This window comes from Cavia porcellus, unplaced genomic scaffold, assembly GCF_034190915.1.
Source record: "Cavia porcellus strain 051 isolate PalLab524CR breed Dunkin Hartley unplaced genomic scaffold, mCavPor4.1 scaffold_13, whole genome shotgun sequence".
Lineage (NCBI taxonomy): Eukaryota > Metazoa > Chordata > Mammalia > Rodentia > Caviidae > Cavia > Cavia porcellus.
In genome coordinates, this window is record NW_026947496.1 from 67906041 (window position 1) to 67921763 (window position 15723).

Sequence of the window (15723 nt, forward strand, 5' to 3'; positions counted from 1 at the left end):
GGCTGCACATGTAGGGTGGGTGGCACTGGTGTGGTTAGGGAAGTGTGCAAGTTTAGTGGTAATAAGTAAAACAGGATGGCAATGAGTCATTAACTGTTGAGTACCAGGTAATGGATATGAGGTGGAAGGAGAGAATTTTCATAGCATTTCTACTGTTTTTATTTTGGTAATGTATGTAACTTCTTATTAATAAAAAAAACTTTACGTATTTTCTCTTTCCTCTAAATGTTACCAAATTTTATCAGTCCAACGCTTCCTTAAAGTTACACAGAGAAGAAAGGTTGGGAGAACATGGAAATTAACTACTCTCCTATGCACTGCCATTTCAAAAAATTACAAGTTGCAGGCATCACTGTGAATGACTTCTGAACCTAAAAAGTTCTACACTACATACTATAAAATACAAAATATGGGCCATGGATATAGCTCAGGAGCACAGTGCCTGCCTGCCAAGTGCAAGAGACTGAGTTTGATTCCCAGTACCAAAATATAAAAATAAAGTAAGATAAATTAAAATAAATAAACTTTACAGAGACCAACAATTCTGTTAGCCAGTCAATATACTGAGAAGCTCTGGTTAAATTACAAAGAAAGGGCCAAACATGATCTGCATGTCTGTAATCCCTGCATTTGGGAAGCTTGAGGCAGGAGCACCACAGCAAGTTCAAACCAACCTGGTCTATACAGCAAGTTCCAGGCCAGCCTGGAGTACATAACCAGACCCTATTTCAAAAAACAAAAAAGAAAAACAAAAGAAAAAAGAAAATGAAAGGGCCCATTAGAATAAGTTAGAAGGAAGACTGGCAAAGGGTCTACACTCTTAAGTATCTGAATTGACACACGATTATAATCCATGTAAGAAAGCTTCTCTATATTTGATTACAGTATCACCCTACCAAACATACACAGCACAGTATTTAAAAATTTCTCAACTCACCAATACATATTTTAATTTATGTATTATATCAGCAATCTAAATAAATGCAAGACATACATCTAAATAAATGCAAGAGAAGTACTAATATTCCATGTACATTTAAATTTGGACTCTCTAGAATCAATTTAAGATTCTATTAATAATGCCTTCACTTCTGGGTAAATTCTTTTTCATTTTCAACTCTAATAAGCTTTTCATTTGTGAAGCTGCATACACCTCACTGGCAATACATTCCCTGTACCTATATATCAAGACATGTTGACATCTTAGTTTCCATATTAAACTATAAATTCTTAGTAGACAGACCCATGTATTTTCAGCTTGCTGCCCAGGACCTAACATTTTGCCTTTCTTTTTTTTTTTTTTTTTTTATCGGTACCGGGGATCAAACTCACGACTGCCTGCTTACAAGGCAGGTGCTTATGCCGCTGAGCTAAATCCCCAGCCCCCATTTTGCCTTTCTAGTAGTAAGTTCTCAATAAATGCATGTTAAATATTGTGCAGTCACTTCCTTCCTCAAAGGCCTTTTCTCAGAAAGCAGTCTAAAGAACTAGTTCAACACGTGAATTCTCAGTCATCAATACCTTATACTGGAAGAAATTTGACAACAGCAAGAAACCCTTTAAAGTTTATTTATTTAAAAGCATACAAGTTCCCTGCAAATATGTTTCCAATTATACTTTTTTAATCATTCTATTAAGTTTTGGGGGAGGAGGTAGCATTAAGAGATTGAACCCAGGATCTTGCCACTGAGCTACATCTCCAATCTGTTTATAATTTGAGACAGAATTTAGCGAAATTATCCAGATTGGGTTTTAGGTTACAATCTTTGTGCCTCGGTCTGTCAGAATGCCAAGGTTACAGGTTATGTACCACCACTCCTGGCATTTCTACTATTATTTCTACCACTTTACTGACTAGAATACAGCAATTTTTGGAATTCGAGTTAAAAAGCTGTATTTAAAAAAAAAAAAACTGAAATAAGGGCTGGGGATTTAGCTCAGTGGCATAAGCGCCTGCCTTGCAAGCAGGCAGTCGTGAGTTCGATCCCTGGTACCGATAAAAAAGAAAAAGACAAAAAAAATTAAAAACTGAAATAAAGATAGCATCTGGTGAACTCAGAACTGACCCTTGGTAAATTATGATGATGATGGTGGCTTCTCTTTGTACAATGGAGAGAAATAAGTTTTTAACAGAATACAAAGATTAAATAAGACTTTTAATTCACTCAATTTTTAAATAGTTCTAAAGCTTCCACTTCTGCATACTAGCATTTTTTACAATAGGATCAGTATTTCATACAAATAATTTTTATGTTCTATACATATGAGCTAAAGTGTATAAGCAGCTTTTTAAAAAGTATCTCTTGCTCCTATGAAGTGTAAAACATAACACTGATAAGGTCTTGTTTGCTTGTTTTTATTTTTGTTTTGGTTCTGGAGATCAAACTTACAATCTCACACTTGCCAGGCAGGAGCTTTTTGAGGCTGAGCTAAATCCCAGGCTCAACATTGATAAGTTCTGACACAACTAAATTAGTTTTGAAGACAGTGAGGTATTATTTATAGCCAGTACCAACTAGCAATAAGTTGCTCAGAAATATCACTAAGTATCCCATTTTCGCTCTTATAATTTGCATCTCCCAAACCAAGTATAGAATAGAAATGAAGATGCTAGTCATAGCACACCAAGTCTTTCCTGGATACACAGTTTAAGTATATAAATGTTCTACTTTTATTTATCACCTGCTACCTAACACAAGTGAAATCAATTCTCATTGTTTAGAACAACTACAACTCCAGTAAGATCAGCATCTAACCTAACACTAAAAGCTATCGTTATTGGACAAGTATTTCTAAATGTTAATTTGCTAAATTATAATTTTACTTGATACTTCAACAGGAAAGTGTTTACTATCCCAAAATTATACACAAAGTTAAAAACTATGTGAATTCAGTTAAAAAAATTAGATTATTTCCTTTCAGATGTTTAATACTCAGAAAACTGGTAATTATAAAATAAGATATAGCTATTTGTTACAGGTAATTGCAAAATAACATAAACCTATGTAACAGTAGAACCTATCTAGTTAATGTTTGTTGATGAACTTACACAAAAAAGAACTTTTTTTTTTTCTGTAAAAACGTGGATCATCTCAAAATGTGATCTCCCACCAAAGGAAAACAAAAATTCTAGCAATCCACACCTTTTATTAGTTAATGAGCAAACATCTGAGGAAAAAAATCTTAAGTATTTAGATCAAATGAAGGCAGCCTTCAGTATATTAGTGAAAAGTATTATTTTTGTACTGTTATAAAACTACCAGGAAGCACACCAGCCACCAGAACTCAGCAATTTACTCTCTGATTTTTTAGAGCAGGGTTAGCAACAGGACACTGAAGATTCTTTAAGAGAAGGTTAAATGACAAGCAACATGAGATTTGCTTCTAAAATTGCCAAATTACTTTGCTTTCCCACAAAGGGAATGCAGGAAGCGGTGGAAGGACTCACCACAGTATCGTTCTGTGTTTTAGGCTGTTTGGAGGAATCCAAAGCAAATATAGTATACTCAGAGAGAAAAGCAGGCTCTGCTATCATCCCGGCTAGTAGCTGTCTCATTCAGTGTGATAAGCACAGGTATGAAAATAAAACACGATGAAAAATAAATTATAATAGCATGTTGTAAATCAAGTGTTCTCACCACACAGCATGCACAACACTATAAAGACAACTATTATCATCCTTATTCCACCATCACTATTACTGCCCCCAACCAACAGAAATAGTAAGTTGCTGGAAAAGGTCAAGAATTGAGATGAAAATGATCAATGTAGGACCTCAAAGTCTGACTTATTATCATTCCAACACTGTATGGCATACATAGTATTTGTTATAAAACTCCATACTCAGCTATGAAAGATACTGGAGATCTTATATATACATAGTACCAAGAGCCAACGGCACAGCATTGTACACTTGAAATTTTCTAAGACAGTAGATCTTACATCAAGTGTTCAATAATAATCATCATTATAATGAGGTACAAAGAAACTCTGGCAGATGGTGAATATATCATGTTGATGGTAAATACAGGGGCATACATTAAATATGTACAGCTTTTTACATGTCACATTTCAATAAAGTGGGTTTAAAAAGTGGTAAAAGACAAAGCCTTTGTACAAAATTCATAAATACTGAACCATTCATTTTTATATATTCAAAAAGATAGCATGAGAGGACAATAAAAAATTTAAGCATTCATTTGTATTTAAATGCAAAATTATTTTTTCCAAAATACGTACAGAAGAAACTTGAAATGGAAATCTATATTTAAAAACAAATTCTAGAGGAGGGAGGGAAAAAAATAAAAACAAATTCTATTACACTAGTTCTTTGAGGTTTTTTAATTAGAACTTACTACTTATTTGCAATACATAAGAAATACATTCATCATGGGGAATTAGTACACATCTTTTGTAATACATTCTCTTCTGTGCTTTTAAAAAATTTTTAACTTTATTTTTTTGATTAGTCCATACTTAAATACATACTGATTATATTCATCATAGAGACTCTGTACCAGTACATATCTTCTTTTTTTCCCATTCTCCTCCCCTCCCTTCAATCCTTCTTCATCTTACTAAGTTTTGTTTCCAACTTTTCCTTCCATTCTCTTTTTTTCCCTCTTCCCTTCCTTTCTTTCCCCCCCTCCCAATTTCCTTGTCCCCTTTGCATTTGAACATGCTCTTCCTACTTCCCATTATCTATCCTCCTTTATGTGCCTAATTTACCCTTTGGGTTTCTCACACAGGAGAAACAATACAGTATTTAAACTTGTGTTTGATTTATTTCACGTAAGATTATGGTCTTGAGGTGCATCCATTTTCCTACAAATGACTCAAGTTTATCCTTTTTGGGGGGTAGGGGTTCTTTGTGAGACAGTCTCACTGTGCAATTCAGGCTGGCCTTCAGCTCACTTTGTAGCCCAGGCTGGTCTTGAACTCCCAACAATCCTCCTGCCTCCACCTCTCTAGTGCTGGGATTTCAGGTGTATGCCACCACTGAATATGCCCAGCTTTAAAATTATCTTTTATGGAAGAGTAGTATTCCATTGTATATAAATATCACAATTTCTTTATGTATTCATCTATTTGACAGGCATATGGGATGTTCAAAGATTTAGCTAGTATAAATTGTACTGTTATAAACATGGATATGCAAGTATCACTAAGATATAATGCTTTTAACTCTTTCAGAAGAAACCTAAAAGGACAATAACTGGGTCAATAGAATCTCTAATTTTAGTTTTTTGAGGAATCTCCTACTGATTTCTGTAGTAGTTGTACCAATTTATAATCCCACCAGCAGTGGAGAAGGGTTCCTTTTTTCTCACAACCTAGTCTTCTGAGCTTCATTTTTGTCTGTTTGTTTGTTTGTTTGATTGGTTGATTTTTGGTACAGGGATTAAACTTGCACTTGCCAGGCAGGCACTTATGCCACTGAGCTATATCCCCAGCTCCTGTGCTTCATTTTTTTAAAAAAACTTCAAAATATTACCATTTATGAATTATATATACAATAAGAAATTATAATTGAGAATTTCTGACAGTACAGATTAAACACATCTACGTATGACAAAATTGAACAGAACTACATATACGCACACACACACAGAATCAGCACATGTAAAATCAGTGAAATCTGAATAAACTCTGTGGTTGTCTCATTTTGCCAATGTTAACTGCCTTGTATGAATAATATACTATTGCTAAGAGAGATGTTACTATTAAAAGAAATTGGATGAAGAGCAAACAGGGGATCTCCACTCAAATTTTCATGATCTCTTAGATATGTATAATTACTTCAAAATAAAAGCTTTAACAAGTGAATCTGTTAGCATATACCTGTGATCCCAGCACTCTGGGAGGCTACGGCACAAGGATTACGTGTTTGACCCCAGCATGGACCATTTACTGACTTGGCTGTCTCAACGTTTTTAAAAATTACAAAGAACTATGGATAGATCTGAGTGATGACCCCAAGGTTCAATCCCCAGTACTGCAAAAAAGGAAATCTGCTGAATAATATTATATTACATAATAAAGAACCTGTATCTGAAAATAAACACCGGCAAATTGTGAAAGCTAAACAATATACACTTTGCATCTTAGCACTGTAGAATTATATAGACTCTGACCACAGTCTTCACTAACTCTCTACCTGGTGTTACACTAGAAACCATCATAATAACAGATGTGACAAGGAATGTTTAATTTTCTATTGTAATATTAATAACTGATACTTGCATAAAAGTCAGGAATTGACTTGAAAATAAACTCCATATTTTAGTACTGGTAGTATACTAATAGTCTGCTTGGTCTTAAGAAATCATCCTATCCAAGTTTCCTCTCTTGCTGAAAATCCTCTGGGGAATACAGATAGGTCATCCTTTGAATGGATGTTAACTTTAAGCTAACAGCTATACAAATCCACCCTTAGCTTTGCACAGTTAATTTCTGAAATAAATTTACAAGCAAATAGTGCAAAATTTCACAGGATAGAGTATATTTGAAATTTTAAGAGAAACATAAATGTTGGTAAACAGCACAAAGAAATGTTCACTACCACTTGAAAAGGAGCTGCTAAATAACAATTTACAGTATAGAGCCTAGCCCAATCAAAAGCAAAGTATATCAAAATTATTTACCAATGACAGTCATCTCAAAATCTAAGGAGTCTTTCCACTCAACTGTCCTTATTTTTTACCTGGTATATCTGAGATAAATCCCACAAGCATCAGTTCTTGATTGTATAAACCAGTGGTAAAGTATATGCTTAGCACATACAAGGGGCTAGGTTCAAAACTTAACACCAAAATACACACGGACACACACACACCTCAAAAAACAAAAACAAAAGAAGTTTAAAAAGCACTAGTTCTCAGATATTCTAAGATTCCATCTCAATTCAATCGCTCTCAAACTCTGTTCAAATTTAACCCAAAACTGCTAAATTTCTTCACTTCTTTTGTGAAGCGGTACTCCACTGAAGCCGTTACCTGAATTATCATTAAATGAAGTTACATACCATTCAATCTTTAGTCAGCAGACTATCTGAAACTCCTAGATGTATTGAAGGATTTCAGTCTATCCTGCATGTCTCACAGAGACTCATTTCCCTTAATCTTTGCTTTTGGTGGGGTGAGTCAGTATTCTTTTTTAATTTTTTAATTTCTCCTGAGTTTTACTGGGATTGAGATGTCTATATTATTTTTTAATTAAAGAATTTCTAATTAGTTCTTTCTCATACCTACTTAACTTTCTTTCAGGCTGCTTTTTCTGTCAATAATTTTCTGTTCTTTTCAAGAAAATTACTATTTCATTTGTCTTACCAGAGAAAAGTGTTTAAAGTCTTTGAAACTGCCCTATATTTTAGTTTTATATGGAATAAACTTACATCCCTATTTTTTCTTTTTCTTTCTTTTTTTTTTTTTTTTACTGGCTGTCTTCTTAGTGTTTATTTTAGAATTTTCATTTACAAGCTCAGTTTGAGAAAAATATTATCTTTCACCTTCCTTCTGTAATCATACTTCCATACCCAGTCAACCTGAATCTCAGAGCCCCATTTAAGACTTCCTATCCTATGGCAATATAGTAAATCCCTGGCTCATAAACATTCACGTGGGAAATTTTCACAGATATGAACAGACCTCATGTCACATTCATAGATGTGAATGCATTGCAGAAGCAACTTATGGCTGCCGAACATTGTCATAATTGTACTGTTGCGTGCTTACTGTATGTTAGTGTTTCTTAGTACTGTGTTCAATCACAGGATGTCCAGAAGCAAGAGGAAAAGCAGTGGTGATGTATAGAGGACTACTAAGCAGTGTAAAGCAATATATGCTGTATATTTGTGTCAAAAGTATACAAGACTCATTCTGTTGGACTTGCAAATAAATCTGACTTATGAACATTTTCCCAGAATGGAACTCCTTCATCAGTTGAGAACTCATTGTACTGTACATGGGTTGTCCAAACTCAGTCCCTAAGTCAATATGAGGTCTATTCAGGGCTCAATTATGAGGTCTCTGTAAAGACTATAGTTTCCCATAACATGAGCATTTATGCTTAATCCAGGGCAACTGAGCCTTGAGTAAAATCAGTCAACAAATATCAACTTGCTGCTCCAGTTCTAAGAATCCTCAACAAGAAAGTAAAACTAAAAGTTTATCAGATTGAAGATCAACCAACATTCAGCTGAAGGAGAAAAAGAAATGACGACTCACATATTAAAGTCAGATAATTTAAATAAAGTGGACAAATTCCTAAACAGATACAAATTATCAATACTAATTAGGGAAGAAATAAATTTGAATAGATTTATAAGAAGTAGAAACTGGATAAGTAATCCAAATAGTGGGGGAAGGATAGATACTTCTCATAATTTAAAAATGCCCAAGATAAATTGTAACAAATGTTTAATTAATATGAACTAATATGAATTCTTCACAAATAATCTCAAAACATGTAATAGACACTCCCAATTCATTGTATGAAGCCATTATTGTCCTCACACCAATATCAGAAATCACCAAACAAGAAAATTGCTGACACCTTTTATAAACAAAGACACACAAAAAAACTCAAGAAAATACTAGCAAAATCAAATCTGAAGCCAGGCATTGTGGCACATATCTACAATCCTAACATTCAGGAGGCTGAGATAGAATGATTGCCACAAGTTCAAGGCCAACTTGGGCTACAGAGTGAGTTCAAGGCTTGCCTGTACTACAAAGTAAGACACTGTCTAAAAAAAAAAAATTAAAACCTATATTAAAAAAAAGATTATATACCACAATCAAATTACATTTTCTGCAAGAATGCAAAATTGATTTAATATCCAAAATTAATACAAGGCATCAATATCTAAAAGAAAAATGCACAATGACATATGCCTACCTCAAAAGACACAGAAAGCATCAGACAAAAATCCAAGGCTGATTCAAGATAAGAACCAACAATAAACTAGGAATTTAGTGTAGTACATCCACCTTAGCATTATAAGGTGGATGTACTACACTAAATACCAACAGCTATGAAAAGACAAAGAAGTGAATACTTCCTTCTGGAGGTCAGGAACAAGACAAGCATATCTGCTCTTACCATTTCTATTCAAAGATCTAATCACAGTTATTAGACAAGAACACATAATAAGAAGCACAGAATAAAGAAAGATTTAACATTACCTATGTTTGGGGGAGAATAAGCATGATGTTAAATTACATTAAATGTTAAATTATATACAGAAATTCCAAAAAAATTCTCTAAAAAACTATTAGGAGTAATAAATGAGTTCAGCAAGGTTGTAGAATATAAGATTAATCTACAAACATAAATTATATTTATATAGAGTTTTACTAACGAAATTAAGAATACAATTCCATTAAAAAAGAAAACTGAGCATAGTGCCACAGACCTGTAATCCCAGTATTCTCAGAGACTAAAGACTGCAAGTTAGAGCTCAGCTTGGGTAATTTAGAAGGAGGGAAAGAACTTTTTTAAAAAAGGCTAAAGGCAGTAGAACAATTCACCTACTTGAACTATTTCTGAGATTCCTATATTCAAGATTCTGGTTTCCTTGTTTATGTTTTTCTACAAGAAGACACTCATTTATAACATGAGCACATTCTTTTTCAGTGTCTAATTAATATTCAGTATGCTTTTTTTGGATACCACAAGTAAAACCCATACTCCTGAACTGGAAAAAAAATGTGTAGAGAAGTAGTTACCACTGAAATTAAATGGTGGCAGAAATACCTGAAGAACATTTCTTTATGAATTGTGTGATAGATAAATGTGTGGAGATAGCATCTAGCAGGCAACAGAACAATGCCGTATGGTGGTGATACAAGGAAAGAGTACCATTATGTCAGAAGTCTTGACAAAAGTAGAAACACTGACTGTTCAACAGAAAAATCCATAGCCCCTCTCCAAATGGTCTTCTCTGACATAAGACTTGGGTCATGTATATTTTTACATTAAACTTTTGTTCAATAAGCTTTTATGAGATTAAAGAAGAGTAAGTTTTGTTGTTTGGCTTCCAAGGTTTTGCTTTTTTGCTGTTATTTGTTTTGTTTTTTCAGTACTGGGGATCAAACCTAGGGCCTCATATATGCTAGATAAATGCTTTACCACTGAGTTACATCCTGGAGATAAATCCTCTAGGTTGGCTAAACAGACCTCACATAACTGAAAACATGATATAGCAGGAAGAATTTTTTAACTTTGGCTAATTGGACAAGGAAACACAGATTTTATGTTTTGTGAAGAAAACTTCTGGGTATTTTTTTTTCTTTTTTTTATTTTGAAAGTATACAAGAGAACAAGTCAGAATAAAGCCAAATAAGATCGTACAGTGAAATTGGTACAGAACTTCACAGCAGGTTACCGGGATAACAGTAATAAGTATCACAGTATATTTTGTTATCTTTATAATAGTTGTTCTTTCAATCTCGTATATCAAAATGAGAAGAAATATAGAACACTATAGAACTTATCAAAACAGAATACTGAATAGAGCAGTACCATTAATCAGAAAAGAGCAAAACAGTAATAAAAATATTTGCCTTCAAAGAAATCGTAGAAGGAAGTCCCCCTTATTTGCTATGGTCAACCTCCCAGGAGATGCTCAGATTTCTGGTTTCCAATAGCTAATGGGTAGGGGGGAGAGGGGAAGAAAGAGGGTAGGGGAAGTGGGATATTTGACTCTAGGCTATGTAGCAGTAGGTTCACTATTGCTAAGCAGGGAGGCAGGATGGTCATTTGTTTTCACAGTGTCCTCAGTTCCAACATGGCGTGGATCTCAGGAGACACTGCTAGTTTTCCCCCTGGAAGGGCTCAGTCTGCCACCCTGCCTCCGCTTACCAGGGAGGGGAGATGCTGGCTTGGCTTCCCAGAGTCCTAGGTTGCAACATGGCATGGATCTCAGGAGACATTGCTAGTTCTCCCCCTGGAAGGGCTGCAGTCCTTCTGGGTATTTTTGATTATTTGAGAAAATTGAGCCTTAAAATTGGTAAGTTCTTTTTTTTTTAAACATCTTTGGCTTTACTCACTTTATAACTGGTTAAATTTGGCTAATAATTCTGGTTAAAACACTCAAGTTAAATGAATAATTATTATTTCTATGATGATGTGTGATCCTATATATTTTTTGGTCTTTTTTGAGGCAGCATTTCACTATGTGGTCCAGGCTGCCCTTGAACTCACTTTGTAGCCCAGGCTGGCCTTGAACTTGTAGCGATCTTCCCGCCTCCATCTCCCGAGTGCTTGGATTACAGGTCTGCACCATCATGCCTGACTGTGACTCTATTTTAATCAAATGTTTTAAACCTTTTGACATACTTCCTCAGGATCAATGTCATAAATCAAGTCTTCTGGATGTTCAGATTGTTTCATTGAGCTCTTAGATCCTCAAGGATATATCTTTGCTCCTGAACAGATTATTAAATAATTAGACTTTCAAAAATTTCAACTGTATGGTAACCATTTGTAATCATATGCATGGAAAGGACACCTACAAGTACTCTGCAGTACAACATCATGGTAACTCCAAGACTAATAGACTAAACAAAACTTCCCAAAGCTCTTGAAGAAACTGATGTGTTTATGAATCTATAAATGAAGACAAAACAGAATAAGCATGACACTAGATTGAATTAACTGATAAGACTTAGAGATTTTATGTCTGTTATCAGAAACACTGCTAGCTCTTATATGCTTTGTTTTCTAGGTTTAAAATTTTTTTTGCAAAAACAGCTATTTGATAAAATGTACTTTGGTTAAAAAAAAAAAAAAGGCTAATGGTACAGTTCAGTGCTCATGCCCGGGGTCATGCCTGGGGTTTATACTGCCAAAAACAAAAAAGCAATTCCATTTGTAATAGAAATGTGAACAAAATTACTATAAAAGTGATTCCAGCAGTACATTAATAATGCATCCTAATGATTTAAGGAATGAAAGGTTGATTTAATACTATTATGCCTTTTAATACATGTCTATTACTAAATCAATAGAAAAATACAAGAATTGAAAAGATATTGAAAGGCAATTAACAGTTACTACCTTTTACCTTTATTAACCAACGAAGAATATAGGTAGGTTACAATTTTCCAACGAAGTCAAAGTGTATAAGCTTTGAAATTCAAACCACTAGAGACAAAGTTAATCATAAATTTACGAAGGATATTTCTCATCCATTAATTTGATTACTTTTTTAGTAATCCCTAAAAGATAATGGTTGAAGCCAGTGGTGACAAATGCATGCCCCATCAGGCTGTATCACTGAAAGCTCTAAAAGGTTTCACCATCATGCTAGACTACATTTCTAAAATGACCTTAAGCAAGTTTTTTTTTAAGTGACTGACAAGAATCCCTCATAAAGAAGTCATTTCACAAAGCACTGCAAAGTTACTTAGATATATAAAGACCAAAACAAGATACGGCATTTTGTTTCTGATAGGTAATCTCAGATCAGGAAGAATAAAAAAGAAAAACTGTCATCATTATTGAAGTCTGCAGAAGCATTTGAGCTATGATTATTCACCAGATGTTTCATTTCTTTTCTTTTCATACAATATTCTTTTCACACAAGCTTAAGTGTGCTACTCAAGAGCAGACATAGCAGAAAACCCTTCCCACATTTAGCCTTCTCTGTAAAATAACTTATCTTTTATACATGATTCACAAATTATGAGTATTTTCGTAATTTATCTTCTCTAAATAAGGCTCTAGGCTGGAGATATAGCTCAGTGACACAGCACCTGCCTGGCAGGCGCAAAGTCCTGAGTTTGATTGATGATACCAAAAACAAAACAAAACACTAGGAGTTCTGTGAAAGTAGATATTGGTATCACCAGAATTTTAAAGATGAGGAAGGTGAAGCTATAAGAAACTAAGGAAGCTGCCTGAAGTCATAAATAAGGTAAAGTATGTACTCCTGTTGCCCTTTTATTATTCTATACTGTCTCACTGCATGCAAAGAAGTTAAAATGCTTACAAACATATGAACAGATAATCACAAAACAGAAAAGAATCCACTAATTTACTAGCATTGTTTCTATATTCTGTAGGCCAAACCCAAAAAAGCTTATAAAAAATAAACTGAGTTCTAGAATTTAATTTAAAAACAATACACTCGGCCATGGTGTTGCACTCCTGTAATCCAGCACTCAGGAGGCTGAGGCAGAACGACTGCTGCAAATTCGAGGCCAGCCTGAACTACCTAGCAAGACCCTGTTTCAGATCAACAACAACAAAATAATAATTAATTAAATTAACACAAACAATTTAACAGATGAATTCCCTCTATAATAATGACATGCTAGGTTGGTCTCTAATCCATGAGAAGGTCTCAGAAAAATCAGCAAAGGAGACAGCAAGATAGAAGGAAAAGTGAAACCATCCTTCCTTTCCAGATTCAATATTCAAAGAGACAGGGTCAGAACATCCCTAATACCCACCCTATTCCACATCACCCTTTGGTTCTCTTCCTAACAGAGAAGAGAAGAAGAGAGTAAGTGCAGCAGCCCTTCCCTCTTCCACAGCTGTTCCTACTACACTGCAGTGCGCACCTATGATGAGAAAGGCACGATGCTAGAGATTTACATGCTGTGTTACTAGTAAAACCACAACTCTGTAAGAAACATGTTACTATTCCATTTTAAAGTAAGAAAACCTGAAGCCTTGAAAAGTTAATTTTCAAAGACCCTTAGCCTGCAAGTGGCAAAGCCAGGCTCACTCAGGTGACACCAAAAACCACTCTCTTCCCACTAGTGTCTAATAGGTCTTAGAAAAACAAACTTTTACTCTCTCAAAAGAAAAATCATTAAGACTCAGCCACTATTTGATATGATCCTACTTGTTCTTTGTAATAATTATTTTGTAATATGGATTTTGTTCAAAAAGTCTTTGCCTACACCTATGTCTTCAAGAGTGTAGATACTATATTATTACCTATATTATGCTATCTTCCAGCAGACTGTTTCTATTTTAATATTTAGATCTATGGAAGTAAGTGTGGAGCTTCTCAAAAAAACTAAAACCAAAGGTTCCATTTGACTCAGCTATTCCCTTTCTAAGTATTTTCCTGAAAGAATTAAAGTCATACCACAGTGATACATGCATAGTCATGTTTATAGCAGCACAATTTATAACAGCCAAATCTTGTAAAGAGTCCAATACCCATCAAGGGTTGAATGGATAAAGGGAATGTGATATTTATACACAACACACTACCACTCTGCCAAGAAGGAAAAACTTGAGGCATTTTTAAGTAAATAGATGCACCTCAAGACTACAATCTTAAGTGAAATAAATCAAACACACAAGTTTAAATATTGCATTTTCTTGTGTGAGAGATCCAAAGTATAAATAAGGAGCAAAATAAAGGATAGATATTGGGAGGCAGGAAAAACTTTTTCAAATGCAAAGGGAACAAGCGATGGGCAGGAAAAAAGGAGAAAAGGACTTAAAATAAGCTGAAGGAAAAAAATGGAAATGGGGTTTTGCAATTGGGGACAGGAAGGATTGAAGGGAGAGGAGAGGAAAAAGACAAAGGATTAAGATATGTCATATACTGCATATATACAAGTGCTTCATTATGAATGTGATCATTATGTACTGCAAACATAGTAATAAGAAATGCAAAAAAGGTTATTTTTAAATTATAAAAAAGATTCAGCCACTTGAAAGGACTGATGCATTCAATAACATCAAAGAATTTTAAATACATAATGCGAAGTAAAAGAAACTACACATTAACTACTGCACAGTATGATTCCATTTATAAGAGATATTCATAGTAGATAAAAACAAAGAAACAGCATATTAATGGCTGCCAGAAGTTGAAGAAAAGAGGGAATGGGAAGTAACTAATAATGTAGAATTTTTTTTTTTGCAGTGATAAGAATGTCACAGATCAAGAAAGATATGATGGATGCCTAACATTACGAATGTACAAAATGCCACCTCATTGTTCACTTTAAATTGGTATATAAACTTTATCTCAGTTTAAAAACTATTAGAACCAAGATGTTACAGCTGATTCACTGTGTCAATCTGAGAAGTTTAGAAGTTTAAGAGACTCAGCAGGGAGCAGTGTTCTTCCTTCCTAAATATCCTTATTCTGTGCAAGAGGAGGGCAAGGAGGTTTTGTGAGTGTTACAACATCCCCAGGGGTAGGGGTGGGTATGGCCTGTGTACAATACAAGGGAGGAGAAGAGGCTTGTTTCCCCCTTTTACTCTGCAGGCTTGCCTTTAAGTGTTGTCCCACTGCCATGCCACCCTGCCTTTCTGCCAGCTGATTATGGACTGAAGCCTCCACAGCGAGCTAAGTAAACCTTTCCTTCCTTCATTTTGGGTGTCAGGTGGTTTTATCCCAGCAATGAAAAAAAAAAAGAAAATAACCAAGACTCAGGGATATGGCTCAGCAGTACAGTGCCTGCCTGGCAAGCACAAGGTTCTGAGTTTGAGTCTCAGTACAAAAAAAAGGCAAGGAAATTATTATAAAATATTGGACCAGGGATATAGCTCAGTGGCACAGCAGCTGCTGGCAAGCATGAGGCTCTGAGTTCCACTGCCAGTACTAAAAAAATAGAGTGGAACAGAGGGCAAGAGGATGATAAGTTTCCTTTGCTCCAGTTAGTCTTTTATATGATCCCCTGCTCCATAGTAGTCTAAAGCAATCCAGATCCAGAAAAATAAAAAAGATTAATTTCAGAGAATCAG

General features: G+C 34.7%; 1 protein-coding gene across 7 annotated transcripts in view; it reads right to left on the reverse strand.

Annotated features, from left to right (window-relative positions):
- Positions 1 to 15723, reverse strand: part of Golga4 (golgin A4) — a 125813-nt gene that overhangs the window by 78811 nt on the left and 31279 nt on the right. For 5 of the 7 annotated variants that reach the window (XR_010051313.1, XR_010051312.1, XR_010051314.1 and 2 more), the window contains exon 3: positions 3449 to 3547. The exons of the other annotated variants lie outside the window; for them this stretch is intronic. Coding sequence is in view for 2 of the 5 variants with exons in the window: in XM_013156384.3 (XP_013011838.2) it covers positions 3449 to 3547 (99 nt within the window). In the remaining 3 variants the exon portion in view is untranslated. The remainder of the gene's footprint in view (positions 1 to 3448; positions 3548 to 15723) is intronic. 7 annotated transcript variants of the gene reach the window in all.